Source organism: Spodoptera frugiperda, chromosome 26 (assembly GCF_023101765.2).
Source record: "Spodoptera frugiperda isolate SF20-4 chromosome 26, AGI-APGP_CSIRO_Sfru_2.0, whole genome shotgun sequence".
In the NCBI taxonomy this organism is placed as follows: domain Eukaryota; kingdom Metazoa; phylum Arthropoda; class Insecta; order Lepidoptera; family Noctuidae; genus Spodoptera; species Spodoptera frugiperda.
In genome coordinates, this window is record NC_064237.1 from 12,171,176 (window position 1) to 12,195,365 (window position 24,190).

The following is a 24,190-nucleotide window of genomic DNA, read 5'->3' on the forward strand; positions in this document are numbered from 1 at the left end:
CGTCCACCTACCAGTTCGCGTCCATTTTACGGATCGCCATGAATAATAAGTAACTACTACTAATTTGGTGGTAGTATTCTTATTTTCGGGAATTTTAAAAGGCGTTCCATAACATGAACGCGATATGTTGGATGGCCGCGAACAGGCGCATTTACCCCACTTAGTACTTATTTATCGATTTTGAGTATTCATCCGATAAATTGCCCATCTCTAGTATTACACACTACAAAAATATTCCTACACATAGACATACTTATATGTATATATGTATGGCGCGTCAATTATTGACCAATTGTCCTCTATTGAGCACTAGCCTTAATAATTATTAACGTTTTCATTAAAACAAGCTATCGTCGAGTAGTACGCGCCGTGCGGCTTCGATCGGTTGTGACTTGTGTCGAACAAAAATATAAAAAATTTACAAGGTATGTCGTGTTTATAGTGTTCAATTTTGTTTGTTTATTTTACGTGGTAGTTGATACGTTTTAGTTTTACGCTGTTGTTTAGTTTCGTGCAGATTTTTGATGCTGTGTGCTGTTTTTAAAGTGGTTCAAAGAATTTGTTTATAGTTTTTGCTACATATTTGTGAGTTTGTTCAAGTGGTTTAGTACAATAACATTGTTTCTTAAAGGTAATAAATATTGATAGAATTGTATTAAAACTACATATATTATTATGTTTATCCTACAAAGAACACCAGTCATTAATGTGTGTACATTATACACACAAGTCAAAATTTTGTTACAATACTAGTATTTTCAAATTGAATACCTTCATATTTTGCCTGAACTAGGGATTGAACCTTGAGATCTCTTGCGTGTTTATAGCATGACCAATATATCTGCTATTTTATTATTACTTCAGTTGGTAAACAATGGGTATTGTGCAAATATTTTGTTTGAAATAACTAATACAACATATCAAAAAGTTAATGAAAAATGTATCACAATTTTAATATCTCTGCTTACCCTAAAGAGAGATTGGCGTGACGATATAGCCATATAAGTATATTTCTGTTTATAATATTAATAGAAAAATGTCCAGTCTTGGAAAGCGATAACAATCGACTTTCAATTCTATTGTCATAGGGATAAGGTCGTATTTTCTTTTGCTGTCTAATAGATGAATATAAACAGTAGTTATGATCAATGAATGGGAACTGCGTTTATTGATTATTCAGTTTCCTTTTCATTTGTCTTTAGAAAAATAACTTTATTGCTTCAGTATAAAGTTTAATTTTCATAAACTTTTATATACAGTTAATTTATAGTAGAAGATTGTTTTGAAAAAATATACTTTATATCCCAAGATATAAAGTGGAAATTGGTTTAAACATATCTTCTCGTACTACACGTTTTTGTTACAAGATTTACCATAAACTACTTCATCATGATCTTCACAACTACTGAGAGAACTCCTCGTCTCATACGGCGAAGGAATAAGCATTAATCACCACGCTTGACCAAGGCAGATTGTCAATTTCAAACTTATAATTAGAAATAACCAATGTTATCCAATCCATTTTATCTGTACCATCTTCGACGATTATGAAAAAGCTGTGCTATTTGATTCTGGTCCTTCACGAATAACAATCTATTAAGTAGCTCTAGACTAATTGTATACAAATAGACAATTAATGTAAAAAGGGTACGATGGGGCTGACATATCTATGATAAAAGACCCTAAATAAATTTAGATAAAAAAAAAAAAAATAACCAATGTGACTTTACCGGAGTTAAGTATGTAGACATACTTTCTAAACTTATTTAGACACCACAGACATACGGTGAAGAAAAACATCGTGAAGAAACTTGGGCTTACCTATGTAAAATTTGACACCGCCAATCCGCCTTAAAAAGTGTTGTGATTAATGCTCAAACCTTCTCCGTGTAAGAAGAGGCTTTTGCTCAGCAGTGGCTACTTATAGGCTGTTGATGATGATGTTTTTTTATGGAATAAGCCAGTAAACGAGCAGACGGTTCACCTGATAGTAAGCAATCGCCACCGCCCATGGACACTCGAAACACCAGAGGCGTTACAAGTGCGTTGCCGGCATTTTAGGGGCTAGGAATTTAAGGGTTGTTGGGGAATCGGGGATTGGGCAGATTGGGAAGGGGGGTAATTGAGCCTCCGTTAACCTCACTCACACAACGAAACACAACGCAAGCGTTGTTTCACGTCTATGTTATTACCTATGTACACCATAGGTTACCTATGGTGTATACCTTATATACCTATGGTGTATAAACGATGTTGTTTATGTTTTTCTGAATGGAAATCTCTTGAGTTGTTATCTACACACTCACTCAACACAACTGTTTAGTTTAGTTTCTCTTATCAATGTGTGTTTAACCTCTCTTATCAGTTCAGTTTTTATTTTACATAATTAATGATAATGACTTCCTAGTTGTTAGCTAAGTATATGGCGATATTTTTGAGTTTTGAATACTAGATTTTTTGTTGACGGGAATTTGTGCTAAGTGTGGGAGTTATGCTTCGGCACGAATGGGCCGGCTCACCCGGAGTGATACCACGGCCTCACAGAAAACTGACGTGAAACAACGTTTGCGTTGTGTTTCATTATGTAAGTGAGATTATCGGAGGCCCAATTACCACTCTTCGCTATCTTTCCAATCCCCGATCCCCCCCCAGAGGCCGGCAACGAGCTTGTAACGCCTCTGGTGTATCGGGTGTCCATGGGCGGCGGCGATTGCTTACCATCAGGTGATTCATTTTCTCGTTTACTAGCTTAAATATCATAAAAAATATGTGTTAAAAAAATTGGTAAGTTAGATTGGGTAGGTGCCTGCTGTTATAGACTCCGTGTTTATACTGAGAACGATCGAAAACAGAAAACATCAAAATTACAGACGTAAGGTAAGGTTATCAAGGGCACAATCAGTAACGTACATGTAACTTCTCTGGTTTAGCGGGTCCATTGGCAGTGCCGATTGCTTACTACTGGGTGATCCGTCTGCTCGTTTAAAAAATGTTATTCCCGTATCGGGAATCCTGTAAACGAAAGTCTTGTACATATACTTCATAATATAAATGAATAGGCTATTACATGGGACAAATGGTGGACTTACACAAATGGTGAAAAGTGGGTGGGCATTGTACAGTGGCATTACGTGCCATAATGTGCACCTCTGCCTACCCCTTCGGGGATAAAAGGCGTGACATTGCTTTTTATATAAAACTCACAAAATGTCTCCTGACGATGACATATTACAATACAATATCGATTTTGGAGTTGATAAACTATTTGAGGAATGAGAAATTAATCCCAAGTGTCATAAAAGTATTTACAAATGAATGATACGGCGACCGTTTTGATAAAAGTATTGGTAAAAATGTGTGGGTGTGTTATATTATGCAGTAAAACAAAACGAAATGATAAGAATGTCGGTCTTCCTTGAATTTTATGTAACTTCGCAATACGCGTCTTATTTTGACCAGTTCCTATGTAATAAGGTGTGAATATTGTGATGAGTATCTTTTTTTATGACGTATCGCCTGATGGTAAGCAATCGCCGCCGCCCATAAACACCTGAAACACCAGAGGTGTTTTTTTTTAAGGCGATAATCATCCAATGACCTCTCTCGCCTTGGGCGAGGCGAGAGGGAGTGTCAGACTCTTACTGACTAAAAACCATTCCTACTCCTGCTTTTCGAACCGGAGCCCCGGTAAACCCGCTAGGTAGTCTGCAGCTCTGGATACCAGAGGCGTTACAAGTGCGTTGCCGGCCATTTGGGGGTTAGGAATTTAAGGGTTGTTGGGGAATCAGGGATTAGGAAGATTAGGAAGGGGGTAATTGGGCCTCCGGTAACCTCATTTACACAACGGAAAAATAACGCAAGCGCTGATTCACGTCGGTTTTCTGTGAGACCGTGTTTTTTCATGATGTGGCTTTTAATGTTGGAGTACAACTTTGTGCAATTTTAGTGGATACTTTTAGCTACCTACCATTCCAGATGCTCCTATGACTATGGGTACGTCTTGTGTATGTGTGTCAATTTACTATATAATTCTTAATTTTCTTACCCGCATAGCGCAGCGAGCGCTGACTGTACATACGTAACCCTGTTTGTTCTATAACAAGCAACGGTTAGAAGCTACGTGTAAAATAACACGGGAGCAAGGTTCAGGGCTTGTAATGAGATAACCTAGTGAATCTAGTTAACTGTTTCCTTCACTCGACCTTTAGGACGAGCTCAATGTCAGCCACTGTTCCCAATATAGATGTCAATTTACACTGGGAGTCTTGCACCCACACAAATCGTACTTAGACTGCACGATTCGACTTGTATGAAGTATTTTTAATATAAGGACTACACGGACGCGGTGGCTGGATGACCGGCCGTCTAATAACGTGTAGCAGGTGTGGTTTTCGGATGGATCAACGTTTTGTGTGATCCACAAATTGTTGTTTCTGGTGGGGGTGTGATGTGCATATGAAATTGTATGTTTATAAACTCACTTACGAAATAGTAGAAAATACTAATGGGAAGCAAAGTTTTATTAAAAAGTAGCTGATGCGCGCGTTTTCGCTCGCATGAATTACGGAATTCGTCACTAATAAAAGTATGTAGTTTAAGTTACTCCCTAGTACATCAACTACTAATCCAGCCAATTCAGAAATTAGCCAGAATAAACAGACAGACGGAGAGACAAAAAAAATATATTATTTTAGTATAATAATGTAAGTTTATAAGCATGTAGTAATAAGAAGTTATTTTAATATTACAAACGGACACTCCAATTATATTTTTAAAACAAACCGCTATAGATTAAACATTATACGTATCTGAGTATAATAATTACCAAACATCGTGGTTGCTTCCAACAGTGACGTGCACACACAGTAAGATAACCCGCAGTTATCGGCTGACCATAAACTTGGCAACAACTTGACTGTAAACTTAAACTGGATACCCAATAAACTGTAATGTAGAAGATACACAGGATAGTCAATTATCTAGACTAGTATGATTTTCTTTAATCTAGTTCACTCTTAACTAGTTATTTATTGGCTAGTTAAAGGGGTAGGTAAGTAAGACTGCCTCGTTGGTTTAGTGGTCGCAAGTGCGACTGCCGGACAAGGACGATTCCCGGGTCGGGCAAAGTATTACTGGGCTTTTTCGGTTTTTCGATAATTTCTCAGTAGTAGCACGGAGTCTGGAATTGTGTCCAGTATATGGCAATAGGCTCACCCCTTATTACATGGGACTTAACACAAATGGTGAAAAGTGGGTATACATTGTATAGCAGCATTAGATACGTGTCGTAATAAGCACCTACCCCTTCAGGGATAAAAGGTGTGACGTTGTTTTTTTTAAAGGGGTAGATAAGTACCCTTACCAAACGTCGTGTAAAATTATTTCAAACTCGAATCATCAACATTGACTGAAACAATTATATCTCGATTACTCTCTACGAAATGATATGAATTTGTAATTTGAGTTTTATTCATACAAATACACATGCTTAAGTTCCCACGGAATACCATGTACGAGTACGAGTAGCTACGATGTGTAACTAGACAAGAAATGGAGTCGTAATGTATGTATGTATGTAAAATGTTCCATAACATATCATTATATACGGCTGTTTCTCAATTTTTCTGGTTAAGTTTGAATCCGCACCATGTTGTTAGCAGCACTTAGTCATTGTACTTAAACCTTCCTCAGGAATTACCCTGATAACGGGGTATGAAGCTGAAAATCGCATTTTTTTATTTTGTCATAAAATCCGTAACAATACTTACATAAAACGAATCGAAGTTTATCGCGTATAAAACATACCTAGACGCGAATAAAAAAACGTTTCTAATGGTTTAAAACAATCTAGACGTGACGTTAAAATAAAATTTGTCATCTACCATATTGCTGAAAATCGTACTAAAATGTGTACAGCAGTTTTCGTTTATCGCGTTCATACAGATAGACAAACAGACGCGAATGGGCTGTGCTTGATCTGAGTGATACCAACGGCCTCACAAAAAATTTATGAAATAACGCTTGCTACCAATATCACCATGTAAGTGAGGTTACTGGAGGTTCAATAATCCCCCTTTTTGAATCCTCAATGCCCCAAGAGAGAGGCACTGTTTGCTAACAATCAGTTGATCCATCTACTTGTTTATCAGCCTATCTGAAAAAGGGGATACTTTTGTGTAATAATTATGTTAAAACTGTTTTCAGATGTCCAATGAAGCGATAGCCAAAGGCGAGGCGGTGTTACTGAAACAGGCGCGCGACAAGTTCGCAGCAACGTTTGGCCGGCAGCCGACCGCTGCGGCGTGCGCTCCCGGCCGCGTCAACCTTATTGGGGAACATATCGACTATTGTGAGGGATTCGTGCTACCAGTAGTAAGTATTATTATATCTTCTATTATATACTAAGATAGTAAACTTTGACGGTTAAAATTATCCGATGATTTCTCCCGCCCTGGTTGAGGCGTGAGGGAGTATCAGACTGTTACTGTCTAAAACCACCCCGTTCCTACTCTTGCATTTCGAGCCAGAGCCCCGGTAAACTCGGTTAGTTAGTCCGGGGTTCCGGATCAATATAGTAAAGCTGAAAATTTTGTTTGTTGGTTATGGTTTGAAATCTTCCGAACTATTTGATTCGTATTGAATTATTTTTGCGTTGAACAGTGCATTTATTGAGGAAGTTACGATTAATAAGAACCTCGAATCAGGTGAAACTGCGCGGAAGTACAAGTAACAACAAGTAATCTTTAACTAATAAGCAAAATATAATATGTAATGCTTACGTATTGGTTTGCAACATGTGTAAATATGGCTCTCGCGACACGACAGACAAATACTCCTAAACCCTACAGTTTAATCTTTACAAATGGTGTTTGTTTAACATTAACGCTTAATTATCATTTGTAATAATGACCTGCAAACAAAAGGACTGGACCTTATTATTGTTTTACTTTCCACGAGTAACTCCTTTGGACTGATTGCACGGTAGGTGTGGTGACTGGGCAAACGGCTGGGCTTTATAATTTCTAATTATAAATTTGAAAGATCGCCAATCGCCACTTATAGGCTGTTGATGATGATGAATTGAAAAAGGTAAACCAAACAAGGATAGAGGTAAAATACTGTCCTCTGGTTATGACCAGAACTAATTTATGGCAATGATTTTTATTTATCATACTTGTTTAATACATTTTTAAATATTTGATTTTAAAAAATCATTTAAAGATATAAAAAGCAGTAGCCTACCAATAACGGGAGAAATCCAAGCTACCGGCGGTCAGGGCTCAAGAGAGAGGAATTTCCGGACAATACGCGCCGTGTCCAGAAGTACTGCCTTCTGCATCAGGCTCTTGACCTAACCATCTAACGTTAGCCTACTCAGGTGTTGATCGAGCATTTTGGCTATGAGGCCATTGGCAGATATGAGTATCAGCACAATGATTGCGGCTATCGGCACAATGAAATATAGCAATAATTATTATTATATGATATCAGTGAAAGCCTTAGAATCTAATAATAAAATTTACATAAAATCAAATACACTGTAATACGATAATTTCTGATCATTCGAGTTGGTGCGTAATATAAAGTTTAACATAAAACTCGATTATTTTATAATCGGATAGATGTCTATCGATATCGATTAGGCAATAACACTGTCTACGCTGTCTGTAATTACTCATTCCAAAGTCAACAGCGGGTTACACTGTAATTTAACCAGAGTTAAACAGTTTGTGTAGATTAATATTAGAACTCGAAACGGGATATTTACCATGTTTTTCTATTTCTATGAGTTTCTTAAATAGAAAAAACATGGTAAATATCCCGTTTCGAGTTCTAATACTAGTTTTGGTGACCATGTCGGTTTAAAAACTTATAGTTTGTGTAGATAATATTTTGTAATAATTATCGTGAGACATGGCTAAATTTCGTAGCTATGCGACGTCGCCATGTCTACTCACGCTGCTCTTGAAGAAGAGTCCCTCTGTGACTCGAAACTAGTAGAGATTTTCTCCATATATTTACGTGAGTAAACCGTCAAAATGTTATTATCTCAATAATACGAACTGTTTAACATTGTGGCAGCACCAGTAATTGTATCAGCTTGCCTATTTAAGCTTTGTTTAAAATTAATTATCCATTAGCATGGATTCAGAATAGATAGGTAAAATTAAATTTTGATTAACCACAAAGCGAGGTTATAGTGTAATTATAAATCATTAGTTATTACGAAATTCTCTTTCTAATTTTATAGGGTTATTTTATAAAAAATCATTCATAAACGTAAGACGCATTCTTACGTTAAATATAAGATTAAATTCTCAGACAATAAATTTTTTTTTTCATTATTCCAAAACTGCTTCTCATGAAGTACAAAGATTAATAAACCCCAGTTTACTACAACATTTTGACAACTTTGTTCTTCAGACAAATGGAAGCTTAAAATGCCAAACTGTTCTTAAGTCTCTTGTTAAACTCTCGTTAACGTTAAACTTTGTTTAACCAAAATATCGTGCGACCGACCATACCTACACATTTTGTAGATTCAAGAAAATTTGGTGAAAATTCCGTTCTGATACTCATAAATCACCAATTAAATGATTAAAGCAAGTTGTCAAGGAGACTCAGATGGTTCACGTTTTACAAAATATTTTGAATACAGACACGATCGGTAGGTACATATCTATATCTATATAATGAGATCTTGACATAATTTTGTTCTATTAAAACAGGTCAGAATGCTCGAGTTATTTGTTTCTGTTTTATGAATTTGGAAGAAGGGCGTGTTAGGGTTGGGTTTTATATAATTTAAGTGTGGGAGAGCCATGCTTCGGCACAAACGAGCCTGCTCGACCGGAGTGTTACCACAGCCTCACAGAAAACTGATGAGAAACAAAGCTTGCATTGTGTTTCGTTGTGTGAGTGAGGTTACCGGAAGCCTAATTACCCTCCTCCATTTTATATTTATGTTTTGTTACTTTCAGTACCTATGTATTTGTTTATACCTAAATAGAAAGTGTGTTTTAGTTAAACGTGTGTTTTTTATTAGCATTATCATTTGCTTTTGCTTTGCACACAACTTACCATCGCTTACCATCACATGACACGTTTGCCCCCTATTCATGCTCACGTCCTTTTCTCTTCTCCCAACTGTATGTATAATATTGCATACTTCATGTAATTTTGCAAACTTACTTCCTCATGTAAGAAGTACTTAATTGGTAATTAGTAAATTATAAAATACCAAGAAGATTACTTGAGTATTTTTTTTTTTTTTTTTTTTTTTTTTTTTTGAGGGGGGAAAATCATCCAATGACTTTTCCCGCCTTGGGCGAGGCGAGAAGGAGTGTCAGACTCTTACTGACTAAAAACCACCCCGTTCCTTCTCCTGCTTTTGAGCCGGAGCCCCGGTAAACCCGCTAGGTAGTCCGCAGCTCCGGATCAGGCATCAGCCCTGCTGGGCCCCATCTGTGGTGGTCTGATGGCTCTTTGAGGCGCGCGCGGAACGCTACGCGCCGTACGCACGGGTCTGGTTCTGTTCGGGCGGTGAGCTACCCTTGCTCGCCGTCCGCAGGCCCGCACTTACGGTGGCCGGAGATCGTCTCGCGATCCCCGACGCCCGGAGTGTCTCTCGCGACGGCTGGGGCGTGAGGAGGTTTGTTCTCTCACGCGCCCCGCCTCCTCCTTAGCTAGCATGACTGCTTCGCAGAAGGAGGAGACGGCATCCCAGTCCCTCTCGCTCCGCACCATGGCCTGAACCAGTGCTGGGCGCGAGAGGTCGCCGTCGCCGACCACATCCCTGAGGACTTGGCGGTGCTCAGCCCACGCAGGGCACACCGCCACCGTATGTTCTACCGTGTCCTCCGGGCGGTCCTCACAGTGATGACACCCGGGCGTTTCCTCCCGCCCAATAAGGAACAGGAACCTACCGAAACTCCCATGTCCGGTAAGCACCTGCGTCAGGCGGTAGGTGAGGACGCCGTGGCGCCTCTCTAGCCACTCCTCAAAGAGGGGACTTACCGCTGCGATGACAGCGAGCCCAAGATTGCTTGAGTATTGAGTAGATAAATGGTAAAGAGGCAACAACCAACGAACATACAAACTTACTTTCGCATTACTTGAGATTGGTTAGCTATTTTTGAATACTATAGTTCATTTTTAACTTTTTTTCTTCACCAGGCCTTACCATTCGTCACTCTAATAGTGGGTGGTCTAAACAGCACGGGAGAGTGTCGACTGGTGTCGATACTTGGTACCGGTGAGGAGGTGACCACCAGCTTCCCAGCACCAACTGCATCAGCGCCCTTGAAGCCAGGCCCACCAGCTTGGGCGAATTATGTGAAAGGCGTAGTGGCTAATTTTCCAGGTAGGAATTTCCTGTTTAATATTTCTTTTATTCTGTTTTTTTTTTATTTATTTAATGATCGCTAATGATTGTTATATTAATAGCTTTCACATATTCATATAATTATTAATGATATTAGACAACGTACAAATTCATAATTTTTGGCAACAACAAGTAATAAAACAAAATAATATATTATTATTTGTTTTTTTTTTTATTGTGCTTTTATTGTACTTGTAGTCCAAGTACAATACATTGTTGGGGAATCGGGGGTTGGGAAGTTGGGGAATTGGGGAGGGGTAATTGGGCCTCTGGTAACCTCAATCACACAACGAAACATAACGCAAGCGTCACTACGTGTATATTAGTTTCAATATTTTCTGTGTATTCTACTAGTTACTTCGTTAATCAAATCAAAATCAGTAAATCACAAGCATGAATGCCAGGCAAGAGGATTCGAGCTTATGCCAGAAAATTTAGTTTAAAAAAAACTTTGTAGGCATACAGTTTGAACTTGTGCTCGACATGTGGTACCTAGCCTCTTTATATAGCTAGCGAAAAACAATACTCATAATAATTGAAGTTTGTACTTCTGCCTACAACTTCAGGGTACAAAGCGTGATGCTACTCCCAAGTAATATTATAAAGGCCTATGAATAAGCCCTAGGGCACAATGTCCTTACATTATCTAAGTATAATGAGACGTGATCCCACATAAGCTTAGTTCAGTGATCTAGTATGGAAAATTATCTTAGGACTTGTATTGAGAGATTTTAATATAATGAGATTATTCCGTAGTCTTCCGCCCCCGTTTACCCGGGCTTGAAACCTACCAACGACAAGTACCAATTAGACTTTTTTCGAATTATATTATGTACCTTCTAAGATTATTTAACACCACTAATAAAAAGTGAAGGAAAACATCGTGAAGAAACGTGGGCTTAAGATTTCTAATAATAATTTGAAATCGCCAACCCGCATCAGCAAGTGTGGTGATTATTACTCTCTATGTATCAAAAAACGCCTCTGCCTTTGACCAGCAGCGATGTGATGTGAAGGCTAATGATGTGATATTATTCTCTAGAATAGGAAAGCGTGTGTCTGTTTGTTAGGCCGTCTCTCCTAGCTACGAATTGACATAATTTTTTAAAAGTCAGTATAGTCGAAGGAACGGAGAGTGTCATAAGCTAATTTTTATCTCTTTCTGACACCCCTAATTTCCTATAATGGGAGGTGGAAGTTTGTATGAAATATTTTAGAATATTCAAGGTAGAGAGCTAAAAACAAATAATCCGCATATTGGTATGCGGATTATTCGAGCAAAAACGCATCATTTTATTATTATAAATCTGATTCAACTCCTAAAAAGAAGACGAGAGAAGCCGCGGGTAAAAGCTTGTAATTAAATAGATTTATTTCTTTGAACCAGGTGGCGTGGGAGGTTTCGATGCAGTGATCGTGTCCGACGTGCCGATGGGAGCCGGCCTCTCCAGCAGTGCTGCTATCGAAGTAGCTACCTTCACACTCCTCGAGGGACTCACTGGAAGGAGTGTCGGGTGAGTGAGAACCAGACCATTCTGAATCGATTTTACTTCAATAGAGTGCCAGTTTTATTTCGTATTTTGTATTTCAGTAATTTATTATTTATACTGTAGCATTATCATTATCAGCTCAAAGCAGATCTACACAGAGTACACTGGCTAGCTATCTATAGTAGGGAAGCCATCCATAGCATGCAACCAAAGTACGCATTTTTCCACTAAAAACATATCTAGTGCTAATCTATGTGTACCAATGAAAATGATTGCTGGAAGCCAAAGGCAACCACTGAAACGTAACATAGCGCATCTCTGGTGGAAAAGCATCGTTATTAGTAGCACTGTTGCTAGGTTTCTGTTAAATGAGTAAGCCTGGCGACTATGGCCAAGCTTGGCGACTATGGCCAAGCTTGGCGACTATGGCCAAGCTTGGCGACTACAGCCAAGCTTCAAGACTATGGCCAAGCTTAGTAAATGCGTATAAAATTATGAATATTAAAGTCTTTATTATTTAAAAGCTTCTTTAGTGGCTTCGCTCGAGTTCCCATGGGATAAACAGTGGCTTATGTATTATTCCAGACTACAATCTACCCCTGTTCCAAATTTCATCTTGATCCATTCAGCCGTTTTGACTTGAAGGGGTAACAAACATATAATACTAATATTAGTAGGATTAACAAAGAAAACAAAGGGCAACTCTAAAATGTTGATGAACCAGGTATTGTACCTAATTAATCTTACCGAGTACTTAGTTCCCTAAATAACAGGTCAACAAACTCTGTTATAAAGAGGATTACACCAATATAATAATTATATTAAACTAGACTTGACACCCAACAGGGTCTACTCGACATAATTCAATATAAACACTCGATTGATCGATTACTCTCAATTTTCCAATATCTGCTTGAGTTCGGCTCGTTATAACGTTATTTTAAATCCCTAAGTACCTACTTATCTGCTAAGGTACACTTAATTAGTGTACACCCACTTTTCACCAAATACCATAATTTGATTTAGTGTTTTAAGAGGTGTAATTATTAAGATAGCTTAGATACTTAATCAGAATATCAAAACTAAGAGTATAATAATATTGTGACACCTTTTGTTAAGTACATAGAGAAGTGCACGCATTAAATGCAACACTTTAATTCTGTCAGATTTTTTTATACAAACGTAGCTCTATACTCTGATTTTGTTCTGTGTCGTGACTCCTAGTAAGGCGGGAGAAGTTATTGGATGATTTTACCCACTTAAAAAAGACCCGATACAATAATTTGTAAATCACATAAAGAGTTTTTCCGTGTGGGAATCGAACCCACTACACGTTGTGCGACAGCCTTTTGCCCAACCACCACCGCGTTAAACCTGCAGTCAAAGTTATGTTATGATGTCCACGAAATAAAGCCTTGAATTAAAGAACACCTTTACAGTAATACTCAACCTAAGGATTGAATCTGCTATAGAGTGAGATTTTTTAACAGTCTTGTGTCAAGGCCTAAGTGTATTGGTACCTTATGGGCGGCTTATATACGTAGGCCGCATCATCGCTAACCACCAGGCAAGATAATGGAATAAAAATAAAATTTATAAGCTCTTTAGGTTCAGTACCTATCAAAGTTCATTACTCTCAAAGTTCAACCACATTAATAAAGTGTTAAAACAGAACATATATATATATAACAATGTCAAAGAAAACTCTTTTGAAGATACGCCCCAACGATTTTATTAAGCCGACCGACAATTAAACATTTGGTATTCTCACTAATACAATACAATTGAATCGTATATGTTCTTTGTACATATAATTATAAGTCACGTCACAACGCCACGCCTTTAATCTCCAAAGGGGTAGGCAGAGGTGCACATTATACATAATAACAATGTACACCCACTTTTCACAATTTGTGTTCTAACTCTCATGTAAGGTGGTGGTGGTGAGCCTATTGCCATATACCGGGCACAATTCCAGACTCCGTGCTACTACTGAGAAATTTTCGAAAAACCGATTAAAGCCCAGTAATACTTCGCCCGACCCAGGAATCGAACCCGAGACCCCTTGCCCGGCAGTCGCACTTGCAACCACTCGGCCAACGAGCCAGGCTATAAGTATCAGATAGTTATTTCAAAGATTGACGTGTAAGTATTATTTTTGTAACCTACTTGCAGAAATAAATGTCATGTGTCACGTCTAATCCTCTCGCAGAATGCATAGGTAGCTTATGGACAAACGTAGGCTGCATCATCGCTAACCACCAGGCAAGATAATAGAATAAACTTAAAATTTATAAGCTCTTCAGGTTCAGTACCTATCAAAGTTCATTACCCTCAAAGTTCAACCACATTAATAAATTGTTAAAACAGAACATATATAACAATGTCAAAGAAAACTCTTTTGAAGATACGCCCCAACGATTTTATTAAGCCGACCGACAATTAAACATTTGGTATTCTCACTAATACAATACAATACAATTGAATCGTATATGCTCTTTGTACATAATATCATTATAAGTGAAAATAAATCGGCCGCTCATCTAGTTATTTCAAAGATTTGTAGTGTTATTTAGTAACCCACAATTGCAGAAATAAATATCATTTATCACGTTTAATCCTCTCACAGATTGTGTACGTCAGCCATCTTTTGACAGATGACGTTAGATTTGTTTCTTGCGGGAATTTATCCGTGCGGGAATACCTCCGTGCGGGAATAGCGCTGTGCGGGAATTTATCAGTATGGGAATTGTTTCGTGCGGGAATTGATCCGTGCGGGAATAGCTCTCCCGGAATACCTCCGTGCGGGAATACCTCCGTGCGGGAATACCTCCGTGCGGGAATAGCTCAATGCGGGAATACCTCCGTGCGGGAATACCTCCGGGCGGGACCAGCTCCGTGCGGGAATAGCTCCGTGCGGGAATAGCTCCGTGCGGGAATAGCTCCGTGCGGGAATACCTCCGTGCGGGAATACCTCTGTGCGGGAATACCACCGTGCGGGAATACCACCGTGCGGGAATAGCTCCGTGCGGGAATACCGCTGTGCGGGAATTTCTCCGTGCGGGAATACCTCCGTGCGGGAATACCTCCGTGCGGGAATTCCTCCGTGCGGGAATAGCTCCGTGCGGGAATTTATCCGTGCGAGAATTGTTCTGTGCGGGAATTGCTCCGTGCAGGAATATCTCCGTGCGGGAATAGCTCCGTGCGGGAATTGTTCCATGCGGGAATTGTTCCGTGCGGGAATTGCTCCGTGCGGGAATACCGACGTGCGGGAATTCCTCTGTGCGGGATCCTCCTAGGTGTCATGTGCATGTGTAGCACGCAGTCTGGAACTGTGCCCAGTATATAGCAATAGGCTCACCCCCTATTAACACATCGAATACATGGAACTTATAACACAAATGGTGAGAAGTGCGTGTACATGTACTGGGTTTTCACGCGTATCTTGTTACATACATAATATGTATACATACGTGTATGAGTGTAATATTTTATTAACTTGGATTATTTCTTCTTTCCCAGGCCAGTGGAGAAAGCGAAGCTATGCCAGAAGGCGGAACATGAGTTCCCGGGCATGCCATGCGGGATTATGGACCAGTACATCGTCACCATGGGCAAGAAGGACCACGCCTTACTCATTGATTGCAGGTCAGTGAACTCATTATAAAAACAAAACACGAAATATCAGATCACGAAAGTACTCTTTGATTCCATCTTCATTCTAAGATTTTTACAGACGATATGACGCCTTTAATTGTTTCATCAGGTTTTTCAGGTCAGGTTGGCGAGGCTTCTCCCAGTTGAGGAGTCTCTACTGTGCCTTAAGGCTTAAATCGTTCTGTATCCTGCATTAATTTCATCGAGGGACAGTGGAAACTATCGTTTTTTTTTATTTATCCTATAATAATATCATCTCATTTAATTCGTTGCGGTATCCAAGACAGTCATTCATATCCCTTACGACTTCAATGTTCCGGTATTTTCATGGTTATATCTACTATAGATCCTGGCTTAGTACGAAGTTTGCGAAGTTTCGGACGAAACTTCGTTTTTCGTTGTATTAGAGTCTGCAGCTGTATCTACTTGGGCTATAGTGACCACTTCCACTTACCAAAGTTTTTTTTTATGTAAACGAGCAGACGTATCACCTGATGGTAAGCAATCACCGCCGCCCATGGACACTTGAAACACCAGAGGCGTTACAAGTGCGTTGCCGGCTTTTTGGGGTTAGGAATTTAAGGGTTGTTGTTCGGGAATCGGGGATTGGGAAGATTGGGAAGGGGGAATTGGGCCCCCGGTAACCTCACTCACACAACGAAACACAACGCAAGCGTTGTTTCACGTCGGTTTTCTGTGAGGCCGTGGTATCACTCCGGTCGAGCCGGCCCATTCGTGTCGAAGCATGGCTCTTCCACACTTACCACAGTGACGGGAGTGGTGTTACAACGATGTTACAGTCATAATATACATAGATACGTCCATGATAATAAACTCTTCATGGCATACATAATATATTCGAAATTAATCCAAGGCGTAATCACACGGGTTAGTAAACCTTTCTACACGCGGTCTTGTAAAATAAGGTTAGCGACACACTACCTATAGAAAAAAAATAACTATTTCAACCGGCGTGCTAGTTTGACCAGAAGCATTTATATTGTATAATGGAATCGAAAGAAGAGTTTCAGGAAACCTATAGACGTAGCTGTATAGTTTCTGCTGTACCTCCGATAAAGGTGTTGAACTAAAGTAGAAAGACTCAACGAATTCTTAGGAACTTTATTCTTGGATGGTTTCTCTGCTTTTCACCCTAGTTTATTACACTTTCTACAACTCTTAGCAGTGAATCGTGAACTCATGGCAAAAATTAGTAAAAAGTGATTTTTATTTTAATGTCCGTCTTGTAGAATATTTTCATGTATTTTTTTTTATATTTTTACGACAACAAACACTTTTGAAATATCGCGTGACGTCACGTCTAGGTACGTATTATACGTAGAAATAACGTATTTGCTCCGACTCCTAAACTTTGACTCGTTTTATGTAAGTATTGTTATCTTATAGATAGATTAAATAGATTTTCATACCCCGTCATCATCCCTATTAAAATATGAGGGTCCGTTAGCAAGTAGAAGACGCGACATTTGGTTATGTTTTTCTCTAATTTAATTTACAAACTGCGCCACTTACATAATTGAAATGCTTTTAGATACCAGTCCTTTGTTGTCCTCAATGGCGTTAGAGGCAGAACTTTCTGTCCCACGGGGTACCCTGAATGACGCACTTATAAACTACCTCACAGTTGTATATCTACCGTGTCCTGACGGGTCATTTCCGCATAACCAAAAGTTAAAATCAAAGCCTTTTGTTTCAAGTAATTCAAAATTGGGAGGCCTTTGCCAAAATGGAATTGTCAGATAGTCAGTCTGATAGTTAAACTTGGGGCATTTAAATATTTTAAGGTTACTATCTAATAGGGATGATGACGGGGTATGGAACTTGTTTTACTTCCCTTAAAACCTTGTTTTACTTCAAAAATATTTGTTTCCCTAAGTTCGGAGAATGCGTAATAACTGCGCGTCGAAATGTAATATGTTAATTGGAACAATCAATTTTAAGCGATGTGCTTAGATATCATACACCATACATAGTGTTTGTTTGACGACTTGTAATGTAAATGTATGACGTAACGTTTTCATTCTGTCATTTTCAGACAAGAAGAGTAATTATGGTTTTGTTATTACACTTATTATTTTAAATTAAAGTACGACCCATACTTCACCTTCTGACACATTTCAGACACTAAACTGAAATCCAGTGCCTTTGAGAATTTCGAAAACCGATATACCATGATTTGGAAAAATCTATATTATACTTTTTGTCATATAAAAGAAATTTACTTACTACCGTTAACCATAATGTCCATCTCTGCCTACCCTTTGGGGTTAAATGGCGTGACGTTGCGTTTAAGAAATTCTACCCAAAACTCCTCGTTTGCCCAACGTAATACTAACAACAGCAAAAATAAAAATTCCATTAATCATCAGGTCACTGGAATCGCAGCAGATTCCAATGCAGCTGGGTGACTTAGTGGTCCTGGTCACCAACTCCAACGTGAAGCACCAGCTGACCGGCAGCGAGTATCCGACGAGGCGAGCGCAGTGTCAGGAGGCTGCTGACAGACTCAAACTGCCGTCTCTACGAGGAGCCAAGATTGAGGACCTGGAGAGTAAGTCACCACTTGATATTTAATTGTTATCATCCATTATCTGTTCACTACCATAAAGAGGCTTATCTTCAGTACCCTTAGTACAAGTTCGTTTTACGTTTAATGTAATCGAAACGAGTGCGCGCTCTGATTGGCCGACTCGAATAAACCAACCATTTAAAGCGCCGAACGCGCTATCGCGTCGATCTCCTTAAATGTAAAACAAACTCGTACTAAGAATACAGAGCAGGATTGCCATAAACTTCATACTACGAGGGCGATTTTGACACCGTTGTTCACCATCATCATAAAGTGATACCCACTATTACAAAAAGAGCTTTGAACGGACTGAGATCATTTTCAGGCTCTGTACCGACTTCCATTGCGCCAAGGCAGGGTAGGAAATTGATACCTCGTGTTTAGGTTCATTAACCTCACCACATCAACAACGCGGCAATGTTCTTGCGAAGGCGATACTCTACGATAGGCGTCAAAATCTATTGACGTGGCCTACGTGACCATTGCACGTGGGATGCGGTGAGCGATCAATTGGTTTGGTCACACCGCATCGCGTTGAATTCGCGTATCACCGCACCGCTTCGCGTTCGCTTCTAGATCGCTCACGCAAGACGTCGCGTTACTATTACATTATTAGCTACATCTAATCCCTCGCATAAGCCTTCCATAAAAAATAAAGTCAAGGATTTTATGTAATCTTAATTAATTCCGAAAAATGAAGGTAACTGTCCTGTAACTTAATTAATCAATGAGTAGCTTTAGCTTCCGTACAAAATGTCATTAATCATGAATGTTTACGTTGCCGTTGTACCAAATGTTCCTTGATCAGCTGTTTGCTCGGCGCCATCTTGTCCCCGCCATTACGCGAACTTGACAGTGAACTGGCGTCGACCTTAAATTAGTTTCGAACCGCAGCTGTGAAAATATTGACGAAGATCTCGATATATTGGCTTTGTACTGAGGATATGGCTTGAGAGAGGTCTTGGTGTTCATTTTTTAATTAGTTTCTTTGTTATAACACAGTATTATACATCTATACCAATATATAAAGATGAAGAGTTTGTTTGTTTGTACGTGCTAATCTCCGAAACTACTGGTCCGATTTGAATAATTATTTTTGTGTTGGATCCCCGATAAGTGCGCTATTTATCGAGGAAGGTATAAAACATCACGCTACGATTAATAGGAACCGAGCAGAGCGGGTGAAACCGCGTGGAAGTAGCTAGTGTTTAATAAAGAACTAAAGTCTAGAAATAATATTGCATTGATTTATTGGGTAGTATTTCTCGAAGTCTATTGTGATAAATTACTGTGAAGTTGCTAAAATTAACAACAACACTATGGGATTTTAGCCATATTTGCAACTAAGTACTAAATAAACGAGGTATGGTTCCCGAGATTCTTGTTTGCACTTGACAGCAGATTTGAACTTAAATTAACTGTCGCTGTCGTTGGTCGACTGCTCACAAGTGCTCAGTTTTATTGTGTTACAGCAATAACTAAAACTTTTTTAATTCTTATGAGACCAAACGCCCTCATTCTATGACGCGTTTCATATTTTTGTTTACGATATTTCGTCAAAGTTATCAGTAGTTATACAATTTTAGACGCTTCCATAATCAAGTTAAGTATGTATTTTTAGTTAAGGACTGTGTAATATTTCTTGCCTCAATGCATGGGAGGTAGGAGGTTACAAATGATTATCTGTAATCTAACCTAGATTATCTAGATAACCTAGATCACGTAAATTGTATTCGCTCCAGTTCAAATGTCAATACATCAATCTGCTGTGCTCATACATGTACAATACATTTTACAAAACAACTAAATTGGTCCTTCTGAACAACCTTGGTGGAATCAACTTGACTTAGACTAGTCAGAGTCGTATTCATTTCATAGTATCCCTAGTCTTCACGTGGGTGTTGTCTGACTAAGGAACTATCCATTTGACAGACAGACATCAGACAGTAGTATTTTCTAATAAAATACAAAATTTTGAAACTGCGATCTTCAACCCTTCCCATCGTGGAGATAATGAAAAAACGTCTTATTACTAACATATTGATGCAACCGGCTGCCGCGCAACGCGTAGCAGATTCGATTCCCTCTCACAACTCTTTGTGATTCACAAATTGTTCTTCCGGGTCTGGGTGTAATGTGCATGTGAAATTGTATGTTTGTAAACGCATCCATGACACAGAAAAAAAACCGAGTGTAGGGAAACGTTTTAAAAAAATATTTTTTACTTTCGTTGCAAACAGACACGTTTAACTAGAATTTTGGTAAAAGATATTTTTATCTATAAGTTCGTTCACTGTTCGTTAGTTTCTAGGAAAAGAGTTATTCTTAGAAATAGAAATTGGAGCAAATAGGTCTTGTAATGCTTTTAGGCAATCAATTTTGTTATTGTTTTGATAAAACAAATTAAATTAATGGTAACAGGTGCGGCTGATGAAAACCTAGTACTCAAACTAATGATGTTTTTAAGTTTTAGTTTATTTTCTAGTTGTTTTATGGAATAATGTTATTTGTAGGTTAATTTTCTAGACAAAGTCAAATTAAATGAAATCAATTAATTTATTGCATTAATCTGTTCATTTATTTCATTCATGCGTAGGTAGGATATACAGATAATACATCAGCAGATTAGTTTCAACATGAAACCCGGTTAGGGCACGGCGACATACGCAATGACACAATAAGCATCAAGTCAGTTAGTATTGCAAGCTTAACACAAAATGTCATTATTATAATAAAACTAACATAACATAATATTATTTTAATTAATTTCAATATGTTATTACTACTATTATATATACTTATTTTAATGCTGATGTTAAAACAATCCCTATACAAAAATTAATTGCTGTTCGTTAGTCTCGCTAAAACTCAAGAACGGCTGGCCTGATTTGACAAATTTTGGTCTTCAATTATTTATGGAAGTCCAGAGGAGATTTAAAAGATGAGGAAAATATGTTTGAGGCGGTACAAAGTTTGCCGGGCCATCTAGTTATCTATTATATAAAAATAAGTCGGGTTTTCCTTCCTGACGCTATAACTCCAGAACGCACGAACCGATTTCCACGGTTTTGCATTCTTTGGAAAGGTCTCCGGCTCCGTGAGGTTTATAGCAAAAAAAAAAAATCAGGAAAAATTAAAAAGAAATGTAGGAAAACAGGGAAAATCATTGGTGGCGAAACGGAGTTCGCCGAGTTTGCTAGTAATATATAATACAAAAAAAGTTATTTGGGATTTCAATCGAATCCTAAATACCTTCCTGATTCAATATGACCCTCATTTACCCTTAAACCCTTTAAAGAGTACATTGCACCATTTACCCCTTTTTCCGCACATTAAAAAACTTTTAGCAAACATTAGCCCCGATTCCCCACTTCGGGTTCCTTATTGAAAATTTCAATATCCAAAAAACTCAATAATGAGTTCCTTAGGCCCCTAAAAACTACTTACTAAGTGACCCTAATGTTAAGAAAAATAGGCTACCTATATTTCCTATCTTTCTTTTTGAAAAAAAACCCGGATAATACCGAGGTGGCCCTGGATAGGTATCATTCCTAATCTAGCCATGTCCTGTACTAGATACATAGGTAACATCCTAATCCTTAAATCCTCAAATCTAACCCAAAAGGCCGGCAACGAATTTGTAACTCCTATGGTGCTGCGGGTGATCATAGGCAGCGCCATAACTTTTATTGCTTACCATCAGGTATGCAATAAAAAAATGTTCATGCGTTTTTGGGCATGACTGTCGACAAAGCCTTTTTGAAGTACGAAATGTCAAAAATGAGGGTCCAATTTCAGATCCCATATAGATTTATGTCCAAATACTCAAACGCTACTCAATTTTAAGACGCTCTCAAGATTAGTTCTGTCCCTATCAATTCTTTATAAAATGACAGAGATAGCACGATATTTAAGCACTACTTAAAATTGAGTAGCATTTCAGTAATTAGGCGTTAGTGTTTAATTGAATTCCTAGATAATTACAATGATTGGAAATTGAGTTGCGTGCTATTTTAGGCTACTAATACCGAACTAGCATATAGTTCGTTGACCCCTAATTAGAGCTACCATCATGCATATATGCTGTAATCTGAATGTAGGTTACCTAGATATCATAGCGCGAATTTTGCTTTATTCCCAAAATCATGACTGCCTAGTACATGACAATAAGGTCATCCCCAATTATTTCACGACTGCAATCTGCTAGTCAGTACTCAAACCTTAATTAGTTTGAAAATCCTAGTTGAGGTAAACGACAATAGTTTTAATTCTTATGTCGATAAAGTTCAAAGTAATTTTGATTTACATAATTTGGATTCTAGTTTAGATAATCAATAATGGTTTTAATTCCTACTGTAATACAGTTCTAAATGTATTTTTTGTTTTCAGAATTAAAGCAGCAGAAATGTGATGAGGTGGTGCTGAAGAGAGCAAAGCACGTCATAGAAGAGATCAGCAGGACTGAAGAAGTAGCCAGAGTTATGAAGAACAAGGATTTCAAAAGGGTAATACATTTTATAAGAAAAGGGGAGGAAAAGGGATTGAGAATCTATTTAAATGTTATATGAAACAATACCATTAGTATGAGTTCGTTTAAAGTAATCGAAACGATAGTTCGGCACTCTGATTGTCCGGCTTGAATAAACCAACCATTCAGAGCCGAACGCGCGTTTTGATTAAAGCAAACTCGTAATAAGGTTACAGAGCTATTTGTACTTCTTTTTTTTTAATGGGACAAGCCTGCCATAACCTCCCACACTGCTGCAACTCCTGTAAGCCAGGATCTACAGTAGAAACAACTATGAAAACACCGGAACATTGAAGTATTGAAGTTATTTGAACTTCTTGTTTACGAATACAGAGACAGGGTCGCATGGGGGTCCATATGCCTCTGTAACTTGAGCAGTAGTGACACTGAATTAGATTATTTTGAGTTATTTTATAAAAGCACCGATGAATTAATTAATTTAAAATTAGAATTTAATAATTCGAAAAGAGATAAAAACTTATCTAACGGTAAATACTTTTTAAAACGTATTTATTGAGTTTCTTTCATTTTGCTGTTCAGGTTGGCGAACTATTCTACCAGTCCCACGAATCCCTAAGTAAGTTGATGGAGGTGTCTTGCCCGGAGCTGGACCAGATCGTGAACATCATCAGAGGGGCTCCAGGAGTGTATGGAGCGAGGATGACTGGAGGTGGCTTTGGAGGATGTGTTGTTACCTTGGTGAGTTGACAAATTGGTTAATGCTGAACTGTGTTTAATTGGGGGTAGGTAGATGACATGGAGATTCTTGGAAACTTATTTCACTTTAGGGAGAGGTTTGTTAGGCCCTTTTTACTCACGTTCGTTTAATTAACATAAATGGATCGACCTTGACCTAAAATTTGTTTACTTAAAATAATAAGGCAGTAGACAGGGTATGGAAATTCAAAATGTAATTAGTCCGGCAGTTAGATAATTAAAATATATCATGTTGTATAAAATATTGTGTATATTATTATTTTAATTTATATTGTGGGTCACAGATAATAGAAGGGAACTGAGCATATTTTCAGGGATATCTCTAGATTTTTTTTTTTTGAGGGGGGAAAATCATCTTATGACTTTTCTCGCCTTGGGCGAGGCGAGAGGGAGTGTCAGACTCTTACCAACTAAAAACCACCACGTTCCTACCCCTGCTTTTCGAACCGGAGCCCCGGTAAACCCGCTAGGTAGTCCGCAGCTCCGGAGATATTTCTAGATAGAAAATAATTCGAGGATATTTCACATTGAACCATTATTTATTTCAGGTTAAGAAGAGTGAAGTGGAGAATTTAAAGAAGAAAATCGTATCAGAATACAAAGGCACGCCCACATTCTTTGTGAGCCAGCCGAGTGATGGTGTGAGGTTATTGAAACTGTAAATAAATGTTAATCTTGTTGTTGTTTTCGTTTAAACTTTGTTATTTCATTACCCACCCATTATACATTTATTCCGTTGTGGCTGATGAGTAGGAGATACGTCATAACATAACTGTAACCTTTAAAAGATGGGCATCTTTTTGAAGAAAAAAAAATTAAGGACT

General features: G+C 38.4%; 1 protein-coding gene across 2 annotated transcripts; it reads left to right on the forward strand.

Annotated features, from left to right (window-relative positions):
* The first annotated feature begins 259 nt into the window (after positions 1 to 259).
* LOC118264704 (galactokinase) lies at positions 260 to 24,062 on the forward strand. 2 transcript variants are annotated; one of them, XM_035577305.2, is made up of 9 exons: positions 260 to 425; positions 6,205 to 6,372; positions 10,177 to 10,363; positions 11,772 to 11,898; positions 15,397 to 15,522; positions 17,922 to 18,103; positions 22,511 to 22,626; positions 23,190 to 23,348; positions 23,915 to 24,062. In XM_035577305.2, the coding sequence occupies exons 2-9, from the start codon at positions 6,205 to 6,207 to the stop codon at positions 24,026 to 24,028; spliced, it is 1,179 nt and encodes a 392-aa protein (XP_035433198.1). In that variant the 5' UTR covers positions 260 to 425; the 3' UTR covers positions 24,029 to 24,062. The 2 variants fall into 2 exon arrangements, with proteins under 2 accessions (XP_035433198.1, XP_050560846.1); XM_050704889.1 differs by lacking the exon at positions 260 to 425 and adding an exon at positions 474 to 631.
* Positions 24,063 to 24,190: the final 128 nt, after the last annotated feature.

Bases quoted from the DNA above. Each gene is read 5' to 3' on its own strand.
- LOC118264704 (XM_035577305.2), top strand. From the start codon at position 6,205: ATGTCCAATGAAGCGATAGCCAAAGGCGAGGCGGTGTTACTGAAACAG. The intron at 22,627-23,189 runs GTAATACATTTT...TTTGCTGTTCAG, and splicing joins AGAACAAGGATTTCAAAAGG to GTTGGCGAACTATTCTACCA. The intron at 23,349-23,914 runs GTGAGTTGACAA...TATTTATTTCAG, and splicing joins GAGGATGTGTTGTTACCTTG to GTTAAGAAGAGTGAAGTGGA.